General features: G+C 29.4%; 2 protein-coding genes across 4 annotated transcripts; both read left to right on the forward strand.

Annotated features, from left to right (window-relative positions):
• Positions 1–125: 125 nt before the first annotated feature.
• On the forward strand, positions 126–6,879 carry LOC123293986 (feline leukemia virus subgroup C receptor-related protein 2-like). The gene is made up of 7 exons (XM_044875026.1): positions 126–289; positions 1,029–1,468; positions 2,880–3,249; positions 3,790–3,989; positions 5,533–5,636; positions 5,721–5,831; positions 5,890–6,879. The coding sequence occupies exons 2-7, from the start codon at positions 1,199–1,201 to the stop codon at positions 6,206–6,208; spliced, it is 1,374 nt and encodes a 457-aa protein (XP_044730961.1). The 5' UTR covers positions 126–289; positions 1,029–1,198; the 3' UTR covers positions 6,209–6,879.
• Positions 6,880–10,384: 3,505 nt separating this feature from the next.
• LOC123293987 (uncharacterized MFS-type transporter C09D4.1-like) lies at positions 10,385–23,355 on the forward strand. 3 transcript variants are annotated; one of them, XM_044875028.1, is made up of 7 exons: positions 10,385–10,567; positions 12,249–12,618; positions 13,286–13,485; positions 14,124–14,227; positions 14,311–14,421; positions 14,485–14,663; positions 19,912–20,208. In XM_044875028.1, the coding sequence occupies exons 1-7, from the start codon at positions 10,460–10,462 to the stop codon at positions 20,085–20,087; spliced, it is 1,248 nt and encodes a 415-aa protein (XP_044730963.1). In that variant the 5' UTR covers positions 10,385–10,459; the 3' UTR covers positions 20,088–20,208. The 3 variants fall into 3 exon arrangements, with proteins under 3 accessions (XP_044730963.1, XP_044730964.1, XP_044730962.1); XM_044875029.1 differs by lacking the exons at positions 10,385–10,567; positions 12,249–12,618; positions 13,286–13,485; positions 14,124–14,227; positions 14,311–14,421 and adding exons at positions 21,405–21,604; positions 22,226–22,329; positions 22,481–22,591; positions 22,655–23,355 and having other exon boundaries at positions 14,550–14,663; positions 19,912–20,281; XM_044875027.1 differs by lacking the exons at positions 10,385–10,567; positions 12,249–12,618; positions 13,286–13,485; ... (1 more) ...; positions 14,311–14,421; positions 14,485–14,663 and adding exons at positions 18,788–19,071; positions 21,405–21,604; positions 22,226–22,329; positions 22,481–22,591; positions 22,655–23,355 and having other exon boundaries at positions 19,912–20,281.

A 23,355-nucleotide genomic window follows, 5' to 3' on the forward strand; every position in this document is an offset into this window, starting at 1 on the left:
CATAGATAAAAGATTTAGTTATATTGCTTTAATTATGTTTTATTGTAATGTTATCATTGTTTATTTCTAAATAATTTTTATGATCTTTCAAAGTCTATTTCTATAAGTATGGTAGGTGAGGTAGTGGCAGGCAGGTTTTCACTTTTGTAGCTTCCATTTGGTATTTTATATTTATAAGATACGTATGTCAATGGATAGAAAATTTACTTTGTAGCAACCGTCTTTAGTACCATTTTTTTTAATTTCGTATTGAGTTTTACTTTAATAGACGAATGTTTAATTGACCAAGGTAATATTAATTAATTATTAATAGTTAATACATTTGAAATTTCAATAATTTTCGCAATGTTAGAAGTGACTGCAATCCAGTGGCAGGGCTCTTTTCTGTAATCTTTTTACTTTGCGTCTTAAAATCAGCTTAGAATTAAAAAAATTAAATAAAATACTTGTTTAGGGACAAGCTAATATTGTACTAAAAAGTATAAAATAAGTTTTCTTATGAATCACTCATAAATGATTATTTGTAAAAACTGGACGTGTACAGTTTAAAATATCAGGATGATTCGGAACGCCTCATGGTTTTACAAATGGTCATGCATGAGTGATTCATAAGAAAAATTAATTTTTACATTATAGTACAATAAAAACTTGTCTCTAAAAAAGTATTTTTTATTTAAAATTTTCTAAAAAACGTTTGTATATCAAATATAGCGGAAGCGTTGAGAAAATCAGATGAAACTTAAAATGAAAATGCATTGCCGAATGAAATATCGGTCAAATTAAACATGTAAAATTCCAGGGCATATATTCAATAGATAATACGATGAATTATTTAAAAAAATTTAAATTGTAATACAACAATACCTATTTTGTAATAAATATAGTATAGGCATTTGAAAACGTATTAAATTAGCCTTGGAATGTTAACTTCCCGGCACTTTTCCCTCTTTTTTGTGACGGAATAACAGGTTTTTTTCGCGGATATGACGTTTTTAAAAAATATAACAACTGAATTTTTTTTGTTATAGTTACATCACTTAACAAATCACTCTAAAATTATGATATTTAACAGATTGTTGTTAAGTAATTACGTTGCCGCTAATTAATTTATAATTGTTGTGAGAATAAATTTTCCAAATAAATTATTTTTCTCACACGCATTAAATTTCATTAGCTTTGCGCAATTCAATAAAATCAAATGGATGTAATTAATAAAAAATCATTGGAAGTTGGGACAAACAAAACTGTCGAAAATTATCGCGTTTACAAACGTCGATGGTTTATACTATTTATATTTTTTGTACTGTATTTTGTGGGATCTATACAATGGATCCAATATACAATAATTGAAGATGTCGTTATGGACTATTATGGTGTTAGTGCAAGTACAGTTAATTTAACATCGGTTATATTTTTGTTGACGTATTTGCCATTAATTGTTCCTGTTTCATATGTTATTAACAAAAAGGTAATAATTGGTGTTATTTTACAAGTTTTACTCTGTTTCAAATATCTCTGTCAGAAAGAATACACCTTTCAAATTAAGTTTTGGCAAAAGACAGTCATCGATAGTATCATGAATTAAAAAGTATAAATTTAGTGATATGCCGACTATGACTTTGGCCGTCTAGCCGATTAGTCAGTTGTAAAAAGGCCGATTAATTGACTAAGTATTATTGCCAACCCTATCACTGTTGCGGGGGTATACGAAATTATACATCTTAATGCACGCATGCCGAAATTCTATTTTGTTTACTTCGCATTGTCCCTTGGTTATTACTTTTACAAGGGTCAGAGTAGTGTTGTGAAAAAAAATTAAAACATTAATTCAATACTGTTATTATTCATTACGGTTTTTAAGGCGCTAACAGGTAAAAACGGATATTGAAGCGTCAAGTCTCAGCAGCGTCATCCTGTCAATTATAATTATTAAAGGATCAGTTATTAATCAGATATTATTATTAGTAACCAGCTATGCTAGTGTAGTTTTCAGAAGTTTTTCGATCATGAAATCTGGAACAATGGGCATAGTTTATATCGAAATTGATTGCTAGTGTGTTACTCTCTGAATTACCATATAAAACGGAGCTAAGAAAGTCATTATTTTATATAAATTTTATACCACATAAATCTTTCTCGTATAAAAGCCAACAACTAATTTAAAAAAATCGGAACAGTGCAACATTTACACCTGTGGCTTCAAAGGATGGCGCTCCTAACAATACGTTACTTTTATTATAATGATTCGAAATTATCTTGGATTATTGATCATATCTTCAAAAACGGACATTCTGTATGCTTGGAATTTTTGAAGTGCTATATTTATTGAGTTGCAATAAATATAAGCAATTTGCAGATTATGTTTAATTATGAATTTCAATTTGTTTTCTTTCGTTTATATGAAATGTTTAATTGCGACATAATTGTATATCCATTACTACTTGCTGATTCCTTATTTATTAATACAAAATCTCATAAAGTTGAAAATGAAAAATACTCCACTATAGTTTTCTAGTAGCTTACAAAATTTTCATTATTCAAGTTACAAAAAAATTCGCCTTTGGTAAATACAGACTGGGCAGAGAAGAGTGTGTTTTTAAATACACTATGAAACAAAAATCCATAAATTCTTTCCTTTTTTCCAACTTAAAGTAAATAAATAAATATTTAAGAAAATTATATCAATTGTATTTATATAAATTCTAAATTGTATTTTTGAAATTTTTGACATTAAAAGCCGCAGAATTTGAAATATGTATAAGTACAAGATGGTTACCAAATTCCACAAAACGGGTACCATGATGTAGAGCATAAGCCGATAAAAAAGATGTGTTTTTAAATTGCGTAGATATTAATCGTTAATTTTGCATTTGTCTTAGGGTATCAGATTTTCTATGATTGTTGCGGCGACTGGACACTGTATTGGGTCATGGATCAAGGTATTTTCCACACACCCAAACGGCTTTTGGATTGGATTTGTAGGTCAAACGTTTGTTGCTGTGACTCAGGTATTTGTCGTAAGTATGCCAGCAAAATTTGCTGGCATTTGGTTTGACAGCACTCAGATGAGTACAGCATGCACAATTGCGTTTTATGGGTCTCCAATGGGTATTGCTATGGGATATTTAATTACACCTAAGATTGTCAAACAAGATCGTGAGAGTGTTGAAGAAACTGGAAATGATTTGTTTCTTTTATTTCTAATTATTGCTATAGCCACTACAGTTGTGACCGTTTTAATATTTGTGTGTAAGTTTTTATTAATTTATGATAAATTAAAGTTTCGAATATTATTTGAAAGCCGATATGGTTGCGTAAGGTAAACCACAAATTAGAATACTGGATCATGAATTACTCGCTCACTAGACAGGAGGGTAGATTGAAAAATTGGCTCACGTTAAATTATAATAATACATTTTATTAATTGTTCTTTCATTAAATTCTCAGTTTTAGTTTTTATTTATAAGCCTTCTCATTTGTGCTTGATTAGAGATGCTATAAGTTGATGTAGAAATATAGCTACACCGAGAAACGTCAACTGGCTCCTTCCAATCTAAAAATCTTTTGTTTCAACTACTTTTTATTAAAATATTATTTTTTAAATAGTATTGCAGGCGAACCTTTTAATTGCTCATCTAATCGCGAAATTGTGTCATTGTTTGCTAATAGCAATAAAATTGTTTAACTAGAGATAATGTAACAAAATTGCTTAGCTGAGTTACTCCAATATCTTTTTTATAATGGCTTTTATTTCATACAAAACATTTTAATGAAAATTCTATTTTTTAGTTTTCCAAGAAGCACCACATATTCCTCCAAGCGAGGCACAAAACACGCAAACACAAAAAAGTTCGAAAACATTACAATCTTATAAAAATTTGCTAACGAATGGGCCTTTCATGACTTTACTGTGTGCATATGCTTTGAATATAGGTGTTTACAATGCCACGAGTACACTGTTTAATCCAATTCTTTTGGAACACTTTGAGGTTGGTAGATAAATTTTTTCTATTTAATTTGTTTCAAAAGGAGACTGCAAAATTTGTATGTGGAATGGCTTCCAGGCAAATTGGCTAGAAATTTGATGGAAAGATAATGAACAAAATAGTGTAATGAATAGTTATAGATATTTAGGGTCAAAGGTTCCTTATTATACCGTGTATATATGAAATATACATAGTATATTAAGTTTAGTCCCAAGTTTGTAACGCTTAAAAATAATGATGCTAGGAAAAAAATTTTGTCATAGGTGTTCATAAAATCATCTAATTAGCCCATTTCCGGTTGTCCGCCCGTCCGTCCGTCTGTGGACAAGATAACTCAAATACGAAAAAAGATATCGAGCTGAAATTTTTACAGCGTACTCAGGACGTAAAAAGTGAGGTCAAGTTCGTAAATGATCATCATAGGTCAATTGGGTCTTGGATCCGTAGGACCCATCTTGTAAACCGTTAGAGATAGAACAAAAGTTTAAATGTAAAAAATGTTTCTTATCAAATTAAACAACTTTTGTTTGAAACATTTTTTCGTCAACATCACTGTTTACCCGTGAGGGCGCCAATTAGGCGGAAATTTTAAAATATGTACTATACTTGATTATCAGTTATGTATGTGTCACATGTTTGTATGTGTAATGTTATGAAGAAATCAACACTGACTATGCATGGTATTTTACAATTAACTCAGTCAATTGTTTGTTTTCACTTGTGTTTGTATGAACTAGCTTTATGCATTTTCAAATTTTAGATTAAATACCGAATTTAATCTACAATTTGTATAGTCTGGTTAACAAGTTCAAATTGGTGAAGTATAGAAATAATAGTCGTAAAAATACGTGTGATAGCTCGTTGGATTCGGAATGATGTCTTGAAAAGAATATGTCAGAAACATTTTTTAAGCACAAAAATGCTAAAAATTATAAACAGTTAAAGATGAAATAAAAGGTTTCGTTTTTCGCCAATATTTTTTCGTTTTTCTTAAGAAAGATTCTTAAGCAGGAGGAAATTTTCAATAAAAACTTCCACTCTCAGTCTCTCTCTCTCTCGCTCTCTCTCTCTCTATTATTTTAATTTAACGCTGAAAATAGGGCTTTTTGCGTCATTTTTTAATTGTTGTTAAATCGTCAAAAACGAGTATCTCATGCTAAATAATTTTCTTAAGGTATTCAATATTAATTTAAAATTTCAAGAAATTATGGTGTATACTGAACAATCTAAAGAATTTACTATCGATGAAAATTTATCTTAAAGCAAATTTTTTAACAAGTTAGACAATTAGAAAATTTTCTGGAATTTTTGTTTTTGGAATTGGGATCTTTGACCCTTAGATATCTCAAAAACTGTTCACTACACAACTTTGCGCTCAGTGACATTTTTAATCTGATTGTTAAGAAAATATCCTACGCCCAAATTTTTGACAGACAATATCAAAATTAAATCCCATTGTAACTTTACTTTCAGTTTATGTTATTATGTTAACATTTACCTAAGTTACCTTTTTGCTGTAGCTAGTAACAAGTCATTTTCTTTATAGGGTGGTGGGGAATTCGCTGGTCATATTGGAGTAGTGTTCATATTGTCTGGAATTTTTAGCACAGTTTTATTTGGAGTGATTTTAGATAAAACGAAAAGATTTAAGTAAGTTTAACTCCACCATTTTTTCTTTATTCACGCGTTTCAATTCGCTGCCTATTACTTTTATAACACCCTAAATTATTACAGAGAAACAACTTTGGGTGCTTACACAATGACAGCAGTTGGATTGTTAGCCTATACATTTTCAGTAAACTCCGAACATAAGCTTCTAATTTTTTTAGCAACGTTTTTATTCGGGTAAATCAAAGTATTTTTTAACTTAAATAAATTTTCAATTAATTTTTTAATTTTTTAGCTTTTTTGCAAATGGATACATACCGGTAGCATATGAAATGGGAGTTGAACTAACATACCCTGAAAGTGAATTTAATTCAACTGGTGTTTTAAGCACTGGATCGCATACATTGGGCGGCTTATTTACAATATTTTTTACGTTTTTATTAAATCAAACTAATGGTTTTTGGACAAATATGGGTATGGTGGCATTTTTAGTAATTGGATTAATTCTTACTATATGTACACCAAATATTCTTAAACGGCAAAATGCTTTAAAAAAACATCTAATAAGGGATAATCCTAATGTCGAATTGGCCATATTACCCATTAAAATGTAAAGCTAAACTTGATACCATGACAAAATTTGAAAGTGAAATTAAAATTGATTAAAATCGAAGAAGTTATGAGCAATCAAAGATTGAATTCAAAGGTTATCCATCTCCTTCTAGCAAAACAAAGTTTTATATGTAATCTCTATGGCGATACTCGATACTAGTGGGTATCTTCCTCTTTGTTTAATGAGGAATTTTAAACGTTCATATCTTACATATTAGTAAAGATTTTGAAAGACCAAGTTCACTTTTCTATTCGTGAAGACTTCCACCAGGCAAACTCTTGATCCATATTAAGGGTCGTCTTTCGTTTGTAATTATGGAAAGAAAAACAAAATGGAAACATACCAAATTATATTAATTGGGTGTTTTTGTGATATTGACATCCGCCAATTTATCTGTTTAATATCAACCCTAGCCTCAATTGTTAAATGTTCTCTTTATTCTCCATAATATTATCTACGATAGTTTCACAAGACCTTTTCACGCTTCTTAGACAAAATCGCGATATCGTACATCGTTTTGTGATTCAAAACTTAAATAGTTAACAGGGCTGTAATAAGATCTAATTAAAATTATAAAGAGTACTATATTTAAATAAAAATTGAAACCGTATTAGTGAAAGAATTGAAATAATTTCGTCAGAAACGAGGAAAAAACGTCATAGAAGAAGAAGTATTGCCTTAAAAAATGTATTTAACTTTATTTATAGAAATTGTTAAACTATATTATTGTTTGATAGTAAAAAATAAAATTTTTGGAAGATATACCTTTATTTTTAATATTTAACTTTTTTTTTTTGAAAATAAAGAATGTTTCTTATTCCCTTTTAAATAAAAGAAACGTACGATTTGAATAAAATTATTTAGCTATCTACCACAATTGAAATAATTTGTAGATGAGCAGAGTAAGTGGAAGTTAAAATAAAATGGTTGTTGAATCCTCGTGGAGCATTCAAAAACCATTACCATTAGATTCCCGGGACTCTCGTGGAGAGACAAAATCCGATGACTGAATTAACCTCTATAAGGAACTAAAACTGAAATAAAATTAATATGAGGATTGGGAAAGGTAAAAATATCACTACAATAATTGAAAAGTAAATCTGTTAAAATATACATACGTCATTTATTGTTTATATAATAAACTCCTTACGCGTCTTGGACTTCCTTAACTAATATCGACTTCATAGATCAATTTTAGGATTGCCCATTTATGCATTGTATTTTCCTTTTTAACTTTTTAATTTCTTCAAGAAAACTTTAATATCCTTGAATATAAAGAGTATTACAGGATCAAAAGCAGGGAGACTCAGATATTATTATCATTTTAATGATGTAACAACGAATGCCTCCTTTTAAAATAGTGCCATAAAGTTTTCTTCAGGAGAGTTATCAAAGAAAGTTACCCATGAGTTTGACCTGTACATTCTAGGTGATTTAAAATCAAAACTAGACCTAGAAGAACGCTTCAAATTAAAAAGACATTCTTAATAAAAAAAACTATTAAAAAATTTTTGGAGGGAACATTTCTTTTCGAAAACGGAACGGATTCAAAAGAACTTCTCAATATTTAGACAGTATTTATTTAGGAAAGTACTTGACTAAAATATAACCTGTGTACTGATAGGATTCACCATTGAAGAGAACCATATGGGACACGTGTTCCCCAATAATACTTGACTTCTTGAAAAAAAAATAAAAACTTGTGGAAAAAAAGTTTTAACATTGCCTCAGATGTTCCGATCACCTCTGTATATATATCACCTCTGTGTTTAAAAAAGTGTCCTCGAAAAGCTTAAAATTGGCGGCACTACTATAGAAAAATTGTAATTTTTAAAATAAAGTAATAACAGTAAGGTGAAGATCTAAATAACTTGTTAGAGAAGGATAGAGAAGTTATCATCAAACACCTTTTGCTACGCTTTTCTAGTCAATTTTAGAACTGTTATTTTACATCACTTTGAATGCAGTTCAATACAGAATTTATTGAATTGCTTTGTATGTTAAAAATATAAGCTTTAATAAATCAAATCTAAAAATTTAACCTGGTCATTAACATTAACATAAAAGAAAATGTATATGACGAAGCCAACAAGCTTAATTAGCCGTTCAATAACAGCCTTGCCTTTTTACTAAATGGCGCCATTCAACTAGCGACCAGCATATATTCAGCCATTCAATCAAATAATTGGCCAAATGAGTTGGATCGATGGCGTTTAACTATTTGCCTAGTCTAGTAATTAAAGACTGTGGCAAATCAGTCACTATTTGGTTGCCAGGGATTCCCAAAAAGCCTGTTGCGAATCAGTGTAGCAATAGTAGATGTGCTTGTTTTAAAAACAAGCTTCATGCGGATTCAGATCCCATGGAGTTATAACTAGCGTTAACGAATAATATTTTAAATATTTACATGTGTAACAATATGTGATATTTTTAATTTCTCGGTATAGGAAGTTATTGTAATGGGTCCGATTTTCGAAATCGAAATTTTCAAAATAACTTTACTTTTCATGGTTAGGACAAGACTTTAACACCAATTTTGTCAGAATGTGTGTGTACGTACGTTCTTACGTACGTCCGTAGTAATTTTTTTCATCGCCGATATCGCGCGAACGATAAATGATATCGACTTTGCTGAGTTGTCGATCAAAGAGTATAAACGGCAATATGATCCGAAAAGAATTTCATAACATTTGATAGAGTCGAATTATGTTGGGAAGTGAGGACCTCATGCGTTGCGTCAGAGCCTACCCACGGCATGCATAAATATTATGGATCACTAAGCTACAAGCTCGTATACTTTTACATCGCGCATATTCCATAATATTTATATATATATTGTACCACGACAACAACCTTAAGCGTAATTATAGTATTATTTCATGGTCGTCCTTGTATTTTATAGTTTTGCTTCAGGTGTTATTAATTAAAAGGCATCTTTCGTTCAAGAAAAGATAATTCAAACAATTCAAGGTTTTTAATTATGCATGTTGTCATTAGTTTATTTCTAATTTATTATAATGATTTTTCCAAGTCTATTTTTATAAGTATGGTAGGTCATGTTGTAGCAGGCAGGTATTCACTTATGTAGCTTCCATTTGGTATAATTATACATATTTATTAGGTACGTATATCTATGGATAGAAAATTGATTGATTCCGTATTGAGTTTTACTTTAATAGTTAATACATTTGAAATTTCAATAATTTTCGTAACGTTAGAAGTGACAACAATCCAGTAGCAGGGAACTTTGTTGTAATCTTTTTACTTTGCATCTTAAAAATTAAAAATTTAAATGAAATATTTTTTTAGGGGCAAGTTTTTATTCAACTAAAAAGTAGAAAATAATACTTCTTATGAATCACGCATACATTGTTACCATTTGAAAAAGCTGAACGTGCTCAATCTTTTGCCAATGTCATGTATGAGTGACTGATAAGAAACATTATTTTTTACATTTTAGTACAAAACTTGTCTCTAAAAAGTATTTATTATTGAAAATTTTCTAAAAAAATTTGGTGGAAGTTATGGGAAAATCAGGTCATACAATGAAAATGAATTATCGAATGTAAATTTCGTTCAAATTTAACTTTTAAAATTCCACGGGCATACATATAAGAGAAATTCAATAAAAGTTTGTAATAAACAGGATTTAAAAAAAATTTATTTTTTAACAAGATTTGAATAAATAATACGATGAAGCAACGAATTCCCTTACAAGACTCATTGCGATTTCATTTACACAAATTTAAATTATAAAACTACAATACCTTTTTTGAGTAAGAAAAGTTTTTAATCGATATTTGAAAATCTGTTAAATTAGCTTGGGGGTGTAAACTTCTCAGACCTCATACCCCTTTTTATGACGGAATATTAGGTTTATTCATGATTTTATCGTTTTTTGAAAACATAACAACGGAATTTTTACAAATCACTTAAAAAATCACTTGGAATTAATTATATGCAACAGATTGTTGGAAACTACGTTGTCGCTCGTTAAATTATAATTGATATGACAAATAAATTTTCCAAATAAATTATTATTCTCACACGAATGAAATTAAATTTACTTTGTGCGATTCAATAAAAGCAAATGGATGTAATTAATGTAAAATCATTGGAAATTGAGGCAAACAAAACTGTCGAAACTTATCGTGTTTACAAACGCCGATGGTTTATACTTTTTATATTTTTTGTACTGTATTTTGTGGGCTCTATACAATGGGTCCAATATACAATAATTGAAGATGTCGTTATGGAATATTATGGTGTTAGTGCAAGTACGGTTAATTTAACATCGGTTATATTTATGTTAACGTATTTGCCATTAATTGTTCCTGTTTCATATGTTATTAAGAAAAAGGTAATTGGTGTTATTTTACAATTTTTACTTAGATTTTAATATCTCGCCTAGAGAAAAATCCACCCTCCCTTTGCCCACGCACATTGGACAGAGTAGCCCTTTGTTTAGTTACGATATAAACCGGAGTCAAAGGCTAGCAATATTTTATGTAAATTTTATACTACATAAATCTTTCTCATATAAATGCCAACAACTGATTGACAAAAATCGGAAGAGTGCAAAATTTACACCTGTGGCTGAAAAGGAAAGCGCTTCTAACTGAACATTCTTTATTTTAAAATGATTCGATATATACCTTCAATTTTCAAAATAATACTGTATGGGAAAGCGGTCTATCATGATCCCTCAGGGTAAATAAACCATTAAAGCCTTCCAATATATTTATCGATATATGGTTACCGCGCGATCAAATTAATCGTTCAACAAAGACTTATGTTGATGTATAACCTAATTTGTGTTTCGTAGCAAAAAATATTAATTTTTATAATGATTTATGGTAAGACAAATTTCAACTTAAAATTTCTTTTATGGACTTTTGATGACTTTTAATAATATTATTTTGTTGACTTTTAATAATATTAACACATTTTCATAGGCGTATAAAAATAAATTTTAAGGTCAGGATTTATGACGAAATTCAAATATGTCGTTACGGTTAAAATGATCCCCTTTATATAGGCCAAAATGATGCCTATTTTGAGTGTAAAATTATAATAATACATGATCCCCCATCATGTAACGGGTCTTGAATGTTTTGATTTATAGATGAATTTACCAGTGATTTTTGTTTTCATACTAATCGTTGATGGAAAAGAACAATTAATATATTTATGTGAACTGTTTGATAAAAAATGCAATGGGATCATTTTACCCACTATCCTTACAAGGTCGGTCAAAACGATCCCTTTTGAGAAATATTGAATAGTTCTAAAAATTTGAACAGATCAAAAGAAATTTACATACCAATATTGTAACACTTGAATAAAGAACTCGAAAATATTTCGACGTTGTACATAAGTCGAATAGTTTGGCTATAAATTACATGTTTTCTTTGGGGGGATCATTTTAGACCACCTTCTCCTACGCTTGGAATTTTTGAAGTGATATTTATTGAGTTGTATGTTTAATAATGATTTTAAATCGATTTATTAAATGTGAGTAATTTAACTAAATTTTAAATTTATTTTTTTTTTCGTTTATAGACAATGATTATTTACGACATTATCGTACAAAATCTCATAAAGCTGAAAATAAGAGATACTATACCCACTATAATTTTCTCGTAGCTTGCAAGGCATTTTACAAAACTTTCATTACTTAATTTACAAAAAATAATTGAGGTTTTTTTAAATATAGACTGGACAAAGAAGTGTGCGGTTTAAATACACTGTGATACAAAAACCCATAACTTTTTTCAAATTATTTTTTTCCAACTTAAAATACATAAATAAATATATAAGAAAATTATATCATTTGTATTTAAGTAAATTGTAATTTTTGGGATCAAAATATTGTGAATATTCTTCAAACTTTAAAAGTTAAAGATTTGAAATATGTGTAAGTACAAGATGGTTACGAAATTACACAAAACGGGTGCCATGATGTAGGACATTAGCCGATAGATAAAATTCGTTTTTTTATTACGTATAGTCATTAGTCGTTAATTTAGAATTTGTTTTAGGGTATCAGATTTTCTATGATTATTGCGGTGACTGGGCACTGCATTGGGTCATGGATCAAAGTATTTTCCACACATCCAAACGGCTTTTGGATTGGATTTGCGGGTCAAACACTTGTTGCTGTGACTCAGGTATTTGTCGTAAGTATGCCACCAAGATTGGCTGGCATTTGGTTTGACAGCACTCAGATGAGTACAGCATGCACAATTGCGTTTTATGGATCTCCAATGGGTGTTGCTACGGCATATTTAATTACACCTATGATTGTTAAACAAGAACGTGAGAGTGCCGAAGAAACTGGAAATGATTTGTTTCTTTTATTTCTAATAATTGCTATAGCCGCGACAGTTGTGACCGTTTTAATATTTGTATGTAAGTTTTAATTAATTATTAATTTATTTATGATAAAATATTAAGTTTTTCATTTTGGAATAAGAGAAAAAGGTTTTACAGAGTTCATTTCTACGTTATCATAAAATAATTTTAAAATTTATTTTCAATTAAAGTTTCGAATATTATTTGAAAGCCGATATGGTTGCGTAAGATAAACCGCAAATTTGAATACTGAACTATGAATCACTCACTTAATAGACAAGAAGGTAGATTGAAAAATTGGTCCACGTTAAATTATAATTGTACGTTTTATTAATTGTTTTGTCATTAACTACTATACTTTAGTATTTATTTATAAAAAAAGATTCTCATGTGTATTTGATTAGAGGGGCTATACGTTGGTGTAGAAATACACCGAGAAATATCAACTGACTCCTTCCAATTATATTTTATTATTATATTTTAAATTGTATTCAGGGAGAAATTTTTAATTGCTCATCTAATCGCGAAATTATCTCATTACTTGCTAATAGCAACATTTAATATAGTCGTTTAACTAGAGATAATGCAACAAATTTGCTTAGCTGAGATACTCCAATATCTTTTTACCCGACTGTCAAGGAGTGGTTATGTTTTTCGCGCGTATCTTGTATGTATGTATGTATGTACGTATATAAAATTTTTAATGAAAATTCTATCTTTTTAGTTTTCCGAGAAGCACCACCTATTCCTCCAAGCGAGGCACAAAACACGCAAACACAAGAAAGTTCGAATACATTACAATCTTATAAAAATTTGTTAACGAATGGGCCTTTCATGACTTTATTGTGTGCATATGGTTTGAATATAGGTGTTTACAATGCCACGAGTACACTGTTTAATCCAATTCTTTTGGAACACTTTGAGGTTGGTAGATAAATTTTGCCGTTTAATTTTTTTCAAAAGGAGACTGCAAAATTTTTATGTTAAATGATTTTCAGGTAAATTGGCTGAAAATTTGATGAAAAGATAATGAACAAAATTGTGTAATGAATAGTTATTGAGATATTTAGGGGTCAATTGTGTAATGGACATTTTTTTATATGTTTAGAGTCAAAGGTCCTTATCTTTGTATGAACTAAATTTAAACATTTTGAAATTTCAAGGATTAATTCCCGCATGTTAATTAACTATTTTATTTCTAGAGATTGAATGCATACCGAAATAAACAAAATAATATTTTTTAATTCTTAAACTTTAAAATATTCAAAACTAGTTCATAAAAAGTTGGGACGTTTGACCATAGATATCACAAAAACTTTTCTCTACACAACTTTGCAATCTTTGACATTTTTAATCATCTTGTTAAGAAAATATCCTACGCCCAAATTTTTGTTAATTTTGCTGAAAACCATTCCCCATAAGAAATTCTACACTCTCCTTTATTAATTGTTGAATATTTTTGGTAAGATGAAAACAAAATCATCCCATTGCATCTTTATTTTTATTTGTGTTATAATGTTTAAATTTACCTTTTTGCTCTAACTAGTACGAAATTTTTATAGGATCGTGGGGCATTTGCTGGCCATATTGGAGTAGTGTTCATATTGTCTGGAAGTTTAAGCACAGTTTTATTTGGAGTGATTTTAGATAAAACGAAAAGATTTAAGTAAGTTTTATCCACTCCTTTTTCCTTATTCACACGTTTCCATTCACTGCCAATCACTTTTAAAACACCCTAAATTATTTCAGAGAAACAACGTTGGGTGCTTACGCAATGACAACCGTAGGAATGTTAGCCTTTACATTTGCAGTAAACTCTGAACATAAACTGCTAATTTATTTAGCAGTTTTTTTATTGGGGTAAATTTTTGAAAGTATATTTTAAATTTTATTTAATTTTCAATAAATTTTCTTATTTTTTAGCTTTTTTGCAAATGGTTACATACCGGTAGCATATGAAACGGGAGTTGAACTGACATACCCTGAAAGTGAATTTAATTCAACTGGTGTTTTAAGTACTGGATCGCATACAATGGGCGGCCTATTTACACTATTTTTTACGTTTTTATTAAATCAAACTAATGGCTTTTGGACAAATATGGGTATGGTGGCATGTTTAGTAATTGGATTAATTCTTACTATATGTACACCTAATATTCTTAAACGGCAAGATGCTTTAAAAAAACATCTAATTGCTGCAAATCTTGAAAAAAAACCTGAATAGCTTTTTAGTGGAACACATAACACAAAATTCGGAGAAAATTTTTGAATTCCATTTTATGTATGTTTCAATTCAAAGGCGTCCAATTTTTATATTGTCGTGTGAAAAACGAGACTTCACCCGGTAAACTCTTGATCCATGTTAAGGGTCAACCCACATCTGTGATTATGGAAAAAAAAAGTTTTTACATAAACTAAAATATATTGTGTGTTTGTGTGATATTGACATCCGACAATTTATCTGTTTAACTTGAGCAACCTCAATTGTTAAATGTTCTCTTTATTCTCCATAATATTATTTACGATAGTTTCACAAGACCCTTTCACCTTCTTAAACAAAATCACGATATCGTACATCATTTTGTGATCCAAATCTTAAATAGTTAACAGAGCCACAATCAGATCTAATTAAAATTATAGAGATTACTATTAAGTAATAAATTGAAACCGTATTAGTGGAAGCTCGTGAGATATGCAGAAAAAACATCGCAGAAGAAGAAGTATTACTTTTATTTATTGAAATTGTTAAACTGTTGAGTGTTATTTTCATTTTATGTAATTTTTTAAATTTGAAATTTTTAGCTGTTTAGTTTACTGAATTTGAATTAATTTATTTAAAATTATCAAGTTATAATTTATTTCAATCCACAATTAAATTAATTAAAATTTATTGGCTGCGTCGAAGCATTTTACCCTTTTTTTAAGCTGGTTTTCAGAATATTTGTATGTAGAAGTGAAATAATGTAAAATATAAGTAATATTTCCAAAAGAAGGATTTCGAAATAGTTCAAAATAATACCAAATATAATATGCGGAAAAAAAAACTTTTAACAAAAAGAAAACCGACTTCAAAAGATAAACTTTTCCAAAATAAATTAATATGCACTAAAAAGTAAAAAATAACGATAATATAATGTAGTTAAAATTATCGTTATTTTTGGAGTCGGTGTCAGCCAAGGAAACAACTCTGATAGAACAGTTTGCTACATTATCTTGGCTGACAACGACTCCAAAAATAACAATAATTTTAACTACATTATATTATCGTTATTTTTTTACTTTTTAGTGCATATTTATTTATTTTGGGAAATTTTTTCTTTTGAACTCGGTTTTCTTTTTGTTAAAAGTTTTTTTTACTTTGTGATTTTTAGTGAATCTGAAGTACATTAACTTATATGTCACCAATAAAAGAATTATCGAAATCGGTTGGCTTGATATTGCGTTATTCGTCCTCTTGTCGTGCATACTTAATGGAAATTTAAGACTTTTATGGTTTTCTCATGAATGCCATTGTCAGAACTGGACGAAAAAAAATTTTAATTTTTTAATTTCTTCAGGGAGACCTTAACATACTTGAATTTAAATCGTATTAAGCAAGACGATCAAAATTAGGTAGAATCAAATATTATTATCATTTTAATAATGTAGCACTGAATGTCTCCTTTTAAAATAGTGCGGTAAATTTTTTGACGAAAGTTATCAAAGAAAGTTACTCTCGAATTTGACCTGACATTCTAGACGATTTTAAATCCAATCTAGATCTAGAGACACACTTAAAATTAAAAAGTTATTCCTAATAAATAAAAACAATTTTTGAAGGGAACATTTCTTTTCAAAAGAACTTCTCAATATTTAGACAGTATTTATTTAGGAAAGTACTTGACGAAAATATAGCCGGTGTACTGATAAGTATCACTATTGAAGAGAGCCATAGAGGACACGTGTTCTCCCAATAATTCTTGACTTCTTTAAAACAAAATCGAAAACTTTGGAAAAAAAAGTTTAGACATTCCTCCGATGTCCCGATTCCCCTATAAAATTTTGTTCTGACATATGGATATAAAATCACAGCTCTGTATATAAAAAGTGTCCACGAAAATTGTAAGTTTTAAAAGAAAGTAATAATAATAATAATAATGGGGGTTTAACCTCCGTTTTTGTGACGCATGCCTTATCACAGAGGTCATCCACATCATTATTTGTTAATCTTTATTTATTCCATTACAAACATATTTACAATTACATTTTTGATGCGGGTGGAGTCGGTTACTTCGTTCTTATCCAAGTGACGACAATGTGATCCAATTCTGCACTCCCATTAATTATAAATTGTTCACATTGCCGCTGCCTGGATTCGAGTCCGCAACCTAAGTCTAAATAGTCCAACGATCTAAGACAAGCGCCTAAGAAAGTAATAAGAGTAAGATACTGATCTAAACAAGTTGTTAGAGAAGGATAGAGAAGTTCACATCAAACACAAAGTAATAAGAGTAAGATAAAGATTTAAATAACTTGTTTGAGAAGAGTACTCGTTTTCGTCGGTATTTTCACTTTTGGATTTTTATATAAAATCCCCCGTTGAAAAATTAAAGAATTTTCATTTTTTGATTTTTTAACACCAAATTACTTTAAGTTCAATTAATCATTGAAAAATAATTTTGTTTTGTAATATTTGTGATAATCAATTTTTATATGTCAGAATTGGAAAATGCGTCAAATGATTTTTTACATTTTAATCTCCTATTGTTTAAAAAATTGTTATAAACAAATGTATCGTTTATCAATATGAAAATTTTTAGGAAACCTTGGAGCTATTCTTAAAGAATTTAAAAGTGCAATTGATGATAAAGAATTTTTAAATTTTTCTAATTGCAATTTTTACACAGTTTGTACTATTGCAATTTTCGCAAGCGGTACTTTATTTTTTTCAAAAATCATTTACCTACATGGTATTCCGAATCGAATGATACATTGTTCATAACTTTCCAAACCTCTTGAAAAAAATGAACAAAAAAGCAATTGGTCTCTAGCCTTTATGTTAAAAATGCAAATTTAAATTGCTAAAATCTAAAAATTTTACGTGGTCTTATGGACATTAATCAGAATGCATATATACGATTAAAAGATGATATCGAAACGTGGTTTTAGACAAACGTCCTTAATGGGTTCAAATTATTTTTTTGATAATTAATTTATTATTATTTTTCGTAAAATTTCTTAGATAAATATCGAATGAAACGTGATAACATACAATGATTTCTGTGTATTTCTTTTATATGCTTTAAACATAATTAATTATGATGTTATGTCATGGTCGTGCTAGTGCTGCTTTTGCTTCAGGTTTTGTTAGGTAGTTAAGAGCCGCCTTTCATTCAAGAAAATACAATTTCAAAAATTCGAGGTTTTTAGGAATGTCAAGCTTCCATTATTTTTATTTCTAACTAATTTAAATGATTTTTCTAGTAGACAAGGTCAGGTTGTAGCAGACAGGTTTCACTTATGTAGCTCCTAATTGGTACATTATATTTATTTGATATGTTTACCAAATAGAAAATTAACTCTTTAAGAAACGCTTTCTGTACAGAATTGAGTTTTACTTGCGAAGATCAAGATGTTCAATTTATCCCATTGTCTGGGTAAATTGATCAAGTTAATATTATTTAATTATTAACAATTAATACATATAAAATTTTAATAAATTTTTAATAGAAATATTTATTTTCATTAAAATTTTCACAACATTAGAAGTGGCTGGAATAAAATAGCAGGGGGCTTGTTGTACTTCTTTTTTGAATTCGTGTCTTAGAATTAACTAAAAATGAACAAAATTAAAAAAATTTCAATAAAGAATACTTTGGATAAATTATTCTCATTGCAAGTCCCATTACGCATTTATTTACAAAAATTTCTTTTTGGATAAATAAATTGTAGATATTCGAAAACCTAATAAATTAACCTGGGAATGCTAACTTCCGAGCCATTTCCCCTTTTTACGACGGAATATGAGGTACTTTCGCGGTTTTGACGTTTTGTGAAATCATAACAATGAAATATTTTTGTTATAGCCAAATCACTTAACAAACCACTTTAAAATTATCATAATCAACAGATTTTTGGAAAGCAATTTTAATGTCGCTAATCAATTAAAATATAATTGATGTGTCGATTAAATTTTTCAAATAAATGATTATTCTCACACGAATGAAAATACATTTACTTTGTGAAATTCAACAAAAATAAATGGGTGTAATTAAAGAAAAATCTTTGAAAGTTGAGACAGGCAAAACTGTCGAAACTTATCGTGTTTACAAACGTCGATGGTTTATTCTTTTTATATTTTTTGTACTGTATTTTGTGGGCTCTATACAATGGATCCAATATACAATAATTGAAGATGTCGTTATGGACTATTATGGTGTTAGTGCAAGTACGGTTAATTTAACATCGGTTATATTTTTGTTAACGTATTTGCCATTAATTTTTCCTGTTTCATATGTTATTAAGAAAAAGGTAATTGATGTTATTTTACAATTTTAAACTAATTGTTAGTGAATTCGTTATGCAGAATCAGATATATCTATTAGAGAGATTTCAAAATTTGCCTGTGGTCAATGGCAGTTATAATTTGTAACTTGCACTTAGAACTCTAACCGCTGCAGCTGTATAGTTTATTTTCCGCCTCTTTGTTCGATCCTGATGAAGTCGACATAGATGATGATATCGATATCACGTGTGATATCATTATCGAGGAAATGTAGTAGCACCATTCTTCCAAACATACTTAGGCTTAATAATAAGCGTAAGACACCATTATTCATTGAGTAAAACAACAATTTTTTATAATAAAAAGCGAAGCAGGGATGAAATGCGAAAAAAAGCCAGACTGAAATGGGTATATCTCGATCAATTTTTAACCAAAATTTTCAGCATACAATTTCAAAGGAAATTTAACCTACCTTCTTTTATTTGAAGCAATGCCAAAACCTATCTCTGTTTCAACTGTTTTGGCATGTTTTATAATAACAGGTGGAAAATTAAATTTTTTACAAAAAATTTTATCTAAAACTTCTCGAAATTTTGCTTAGTTTACGAGATATTTGGGAAAAACCAAAGGAGATGCTTTTTCACCCCTATCTTCAATTTTCATCTTCTAATTTAATAGCACTCCGCATTCGTTTCTTTCTATGCGACATAATTAAAAGTTATAGAATTTGAAATATGAACATGTATAGATAGTGTACGAACTGGGTATGACATTACATAAAATGAGAGTTATAATGCAGGGATTAGCCGATAGCTAAGGTGCGTTTTCAAATTGCGTATTATTCCTTAATTTTGCATTTGTTTTAGGGTATCAGATTTTCTATGATTATTGCGGTGACTGGGCACTGCATTGGATCATGGATAAAATTATTTTCCACACACCAAACGGGTTTTTGGATTGGATTTGTAGGCCAAACACTTGTTGCTGTGACTCAGGTATTTGTCGTAAGTATGCCACCAAAATTGGCTGGCATTTGGTTTGACAGCACTCAGATGAGTACAGCATGCACAATTGCGTTTTATGGATCTCCAATGGGTATTGCTATGGGATATTTAATTACACCCATGATTGTTAAACAAGAACCTGAGAGTGTCGAAGAAACTGGAAATGATTTGTTTCTTTTATTTCTAATTATTGCTATAGCCACTACAGTCGTGACCGTTTTAATATTTGTGTGTGAGTTTTATCTAATTTATGACAAATTATTAGTAGAAGCTTTTCATTTTGAAACAAGATAAAAAGATTTAACTCAGTTCATTTCTTAATTTTGCATAATAATTTTAAAATTTATTTTCAAGTTTCGAATATTATTTAAAAGCCAAGTAAAGCTAGAACCACAAACTTGAATACTGAAGGATGAATCATTCGCGTGCCAGATGATTGGGAAGATTAAAAAAGTGGTCCCCGTTAAATTATTAAAAAGTTTGCGAATTATTAATACATGAAAACAAGAAACAATATCTCAATGGTCATAAAGCTAAAACAATCTTAGTTTTCAAAAACACGACAACTTAGGATAATAATTCGCACTAATTAGAATCAGAAGTAGACCCGAATTCAGTAGTTACAATTTCGACTACCAGGTGGCAATACTTGTACTTACCATTTCTAAGACCAATAAAAATATTCAAAATATTCAGATCGGATAAATCCCGTTCACTGGCGATAAAAATTTGTAATTTTAAACGGAAAGTGGACCGCTTTTTCAGTAGTTCCGATTTAGACTACCTGATTACTTACCATTTATCAATAGTAACCGGATGTGCTTTAATACATTTTATGAATTGTTCCTACATAAACTTCTCAGCTTGAGTTTTTATTTATAAACTTCAAATGTATGTTTGATTAGAAAGTGTATTATATAAACTTGTTGAAGAAAAATACCTAATGGTAGGTCCACACGATACCAACTTCACACAGACTTCTATAGAATTTTGTCTGCGCAACAAATCAGTGCAGACAAAAGTCGGTATGATGGTAAAGTCGAACATTTTTACTCAGACTTTCAGTCTGCACCAAACAATAGTCTGTATGGTGTTGACCCACCATAACTCAGAAACATCAACTTATGACCCCTACTAATCTAAAAATCTTTTGTTTTAATTCATTCAAAATATTATCTTTTAAATTGTATTGAGGCCAAAAAATAGACTTACTCAACTAATCGCCATATTATCTTATTGCTTGACAATAACAAAAGAATTGCTTTATCTCAAGATAATGCAACTAAATTTTGCTTAGATGAGTCATGCCAATATATATTTGATAATGGCTTTTAATTTCAATTATTATTTTTTAGCTTTTCAAGAAGCACCACCTGTTCCTCCAAGCGAGGCACAAAACACGCAAACACAAGAAAGCTCGAATACATTACAATCTTATAAAAATTTGTTAACGAATGGGCCTTTCATGACTTTATTGTGTGCATATGGTTTAAATATAGGTGTTTACAATGCTACGAGTACACTGTTTAATCCAATTATTTTGGAACATTTTGAGGTTGGTAGATACATTTACCCGTTTAGCTTCTTTCCAAAGGAGACTGCAAAATTTTTATGTTGAATGGTTGTCAGCTAATTTGGCTAACACTTTTTAAGATATTTATGGTCAAAGGAACCTTTTTGTATTATAACTAGATTCGTATATTTTCAAATTTAAGGGATCAATTCCCGCATGTTAAACTGTTTTATTTCTAGAGATTGAATACATACTAAATAAAACGTAAAAATATATACAAGCAGTTTTGCTTCTCATTTCTGAACTTGGTCCTTAAACTTTAGAATACTCGCTCGATATTAGTTAATAAAAAAAATGGGGACCTGCCACCCCTGATATGTCAAAAACTGTTCAATACACAATTTTGGGCTCATTAGCAGCTATAATCAGCTTGTTAGGAATATATCCTCCACCAACTTTTCAGCCAATTTAACCGGAAACCATCCCTTAAAAAATCGTCTCGAGTCTCCTTTATTAATTATATGAATTTTTTTGGATCTTGGCAGATTAATTGAAAACTAAACCCATTATTTTCCGTTTATCTTTATACTTTTTTCATGTGCTTTCACAATTATTCAAGACATTTTTTTCTTGTATCTAATAAAAAATTATTTTTCTTTATAGGATGGTGGGCCATTTGCTGGTCATATTGGAGTAGTATTCATATTCTCTGGAATTTTTAGCACAGTTTTATTTGGAGTGATTTTAGATAAAACGAAAAGATTTAAGTAAGTTTTATCCGCTACGTACTTTTACAGCTAGCTTACTTTTACAACACCTTGGTTCTCTTCTAGATTAGCTTGTATTTTCTACATTATCTCACTTTTTTCAGAAATTACTTATATAACATCTTATTTCAAACAATTTAAACTATTTCAGAGAAACATCGTTGGGTGCTTACGCAATGACAACAGTAGGAATGTTAGCCTTTACATTTGCAGTGACCTCCGAACATAAACTTCTAATTTACTTAGCAACTTTTTTACTAGGGTAAATTTATGAAAGTATTTTTAAAACTAAAGTACATTTTCAATAAATCGTATTATTTTTTAGCTTTTTTGCAAATGGTTACATTCCGGTAGCATATGAAACGGGAGTTGAACTAACATACCCTGAGAGTGAATTTAATTCAACTGGTGTTTTAAGTACTGGATCGCATACAATGGGCGGCTTATTTACAATATTTTTTACTTTTATACTAACAAAAACTAACAGCTTTTGGACAAATATGGGTATGGTGGCATTTTTAATAATTGGATTAATTCTTACTATATGTACACCTAATATTCGTAAACGGCAAGATGCTTTAGAACAACATCTAATTAATGTAAATCTCGAAAAAAAACTTGAAAAGTTTTAATTTCAAATATTGTTCACAGCTTTTTAGTTGATTTAATTTTTTGCATGTTCACATTCGAAAGGTGTCCCTTACAAAGGATCAAGAGCTTGCCGTTTAATATTAAATAAAAAAATAAAATAATGTTACCAGGTTTTCACTTTGCTCTTGATCCATATTAACAGGCGTCTTTTGAATATAATAATGGGAACAAACAGGAATTCGAAACATTTTTGAAGTTTTTACTTAAACCAAACTATATTGGGTATTTGTGTGATATTGATATCCGTCAATTTATCGCTATTTAACTTCAACACCAATTGTTAAATCTTGTCTTTATTCTCTATATAATATTATAATATTATCCACAATTGTTTCAAAAGACCTTTCCAAGATTCTAAGACGCAAATTATCATTA

This window comes from Chrysoperla carnea, chromosome 2 (genome assembly GCF_905475395.1).
Source record: "Chrysoperla carnea chromosome 2, inChrCarn1.1, whole genome shotgun sequence".
Taxonomy (NCBI): domain Eukaryota; kingdom Metazoa; phylum Arthropoda; class Insecta; order Neuroptera; family Chrysopidae; genus Chrysoperla; species Chrysoperla carnea.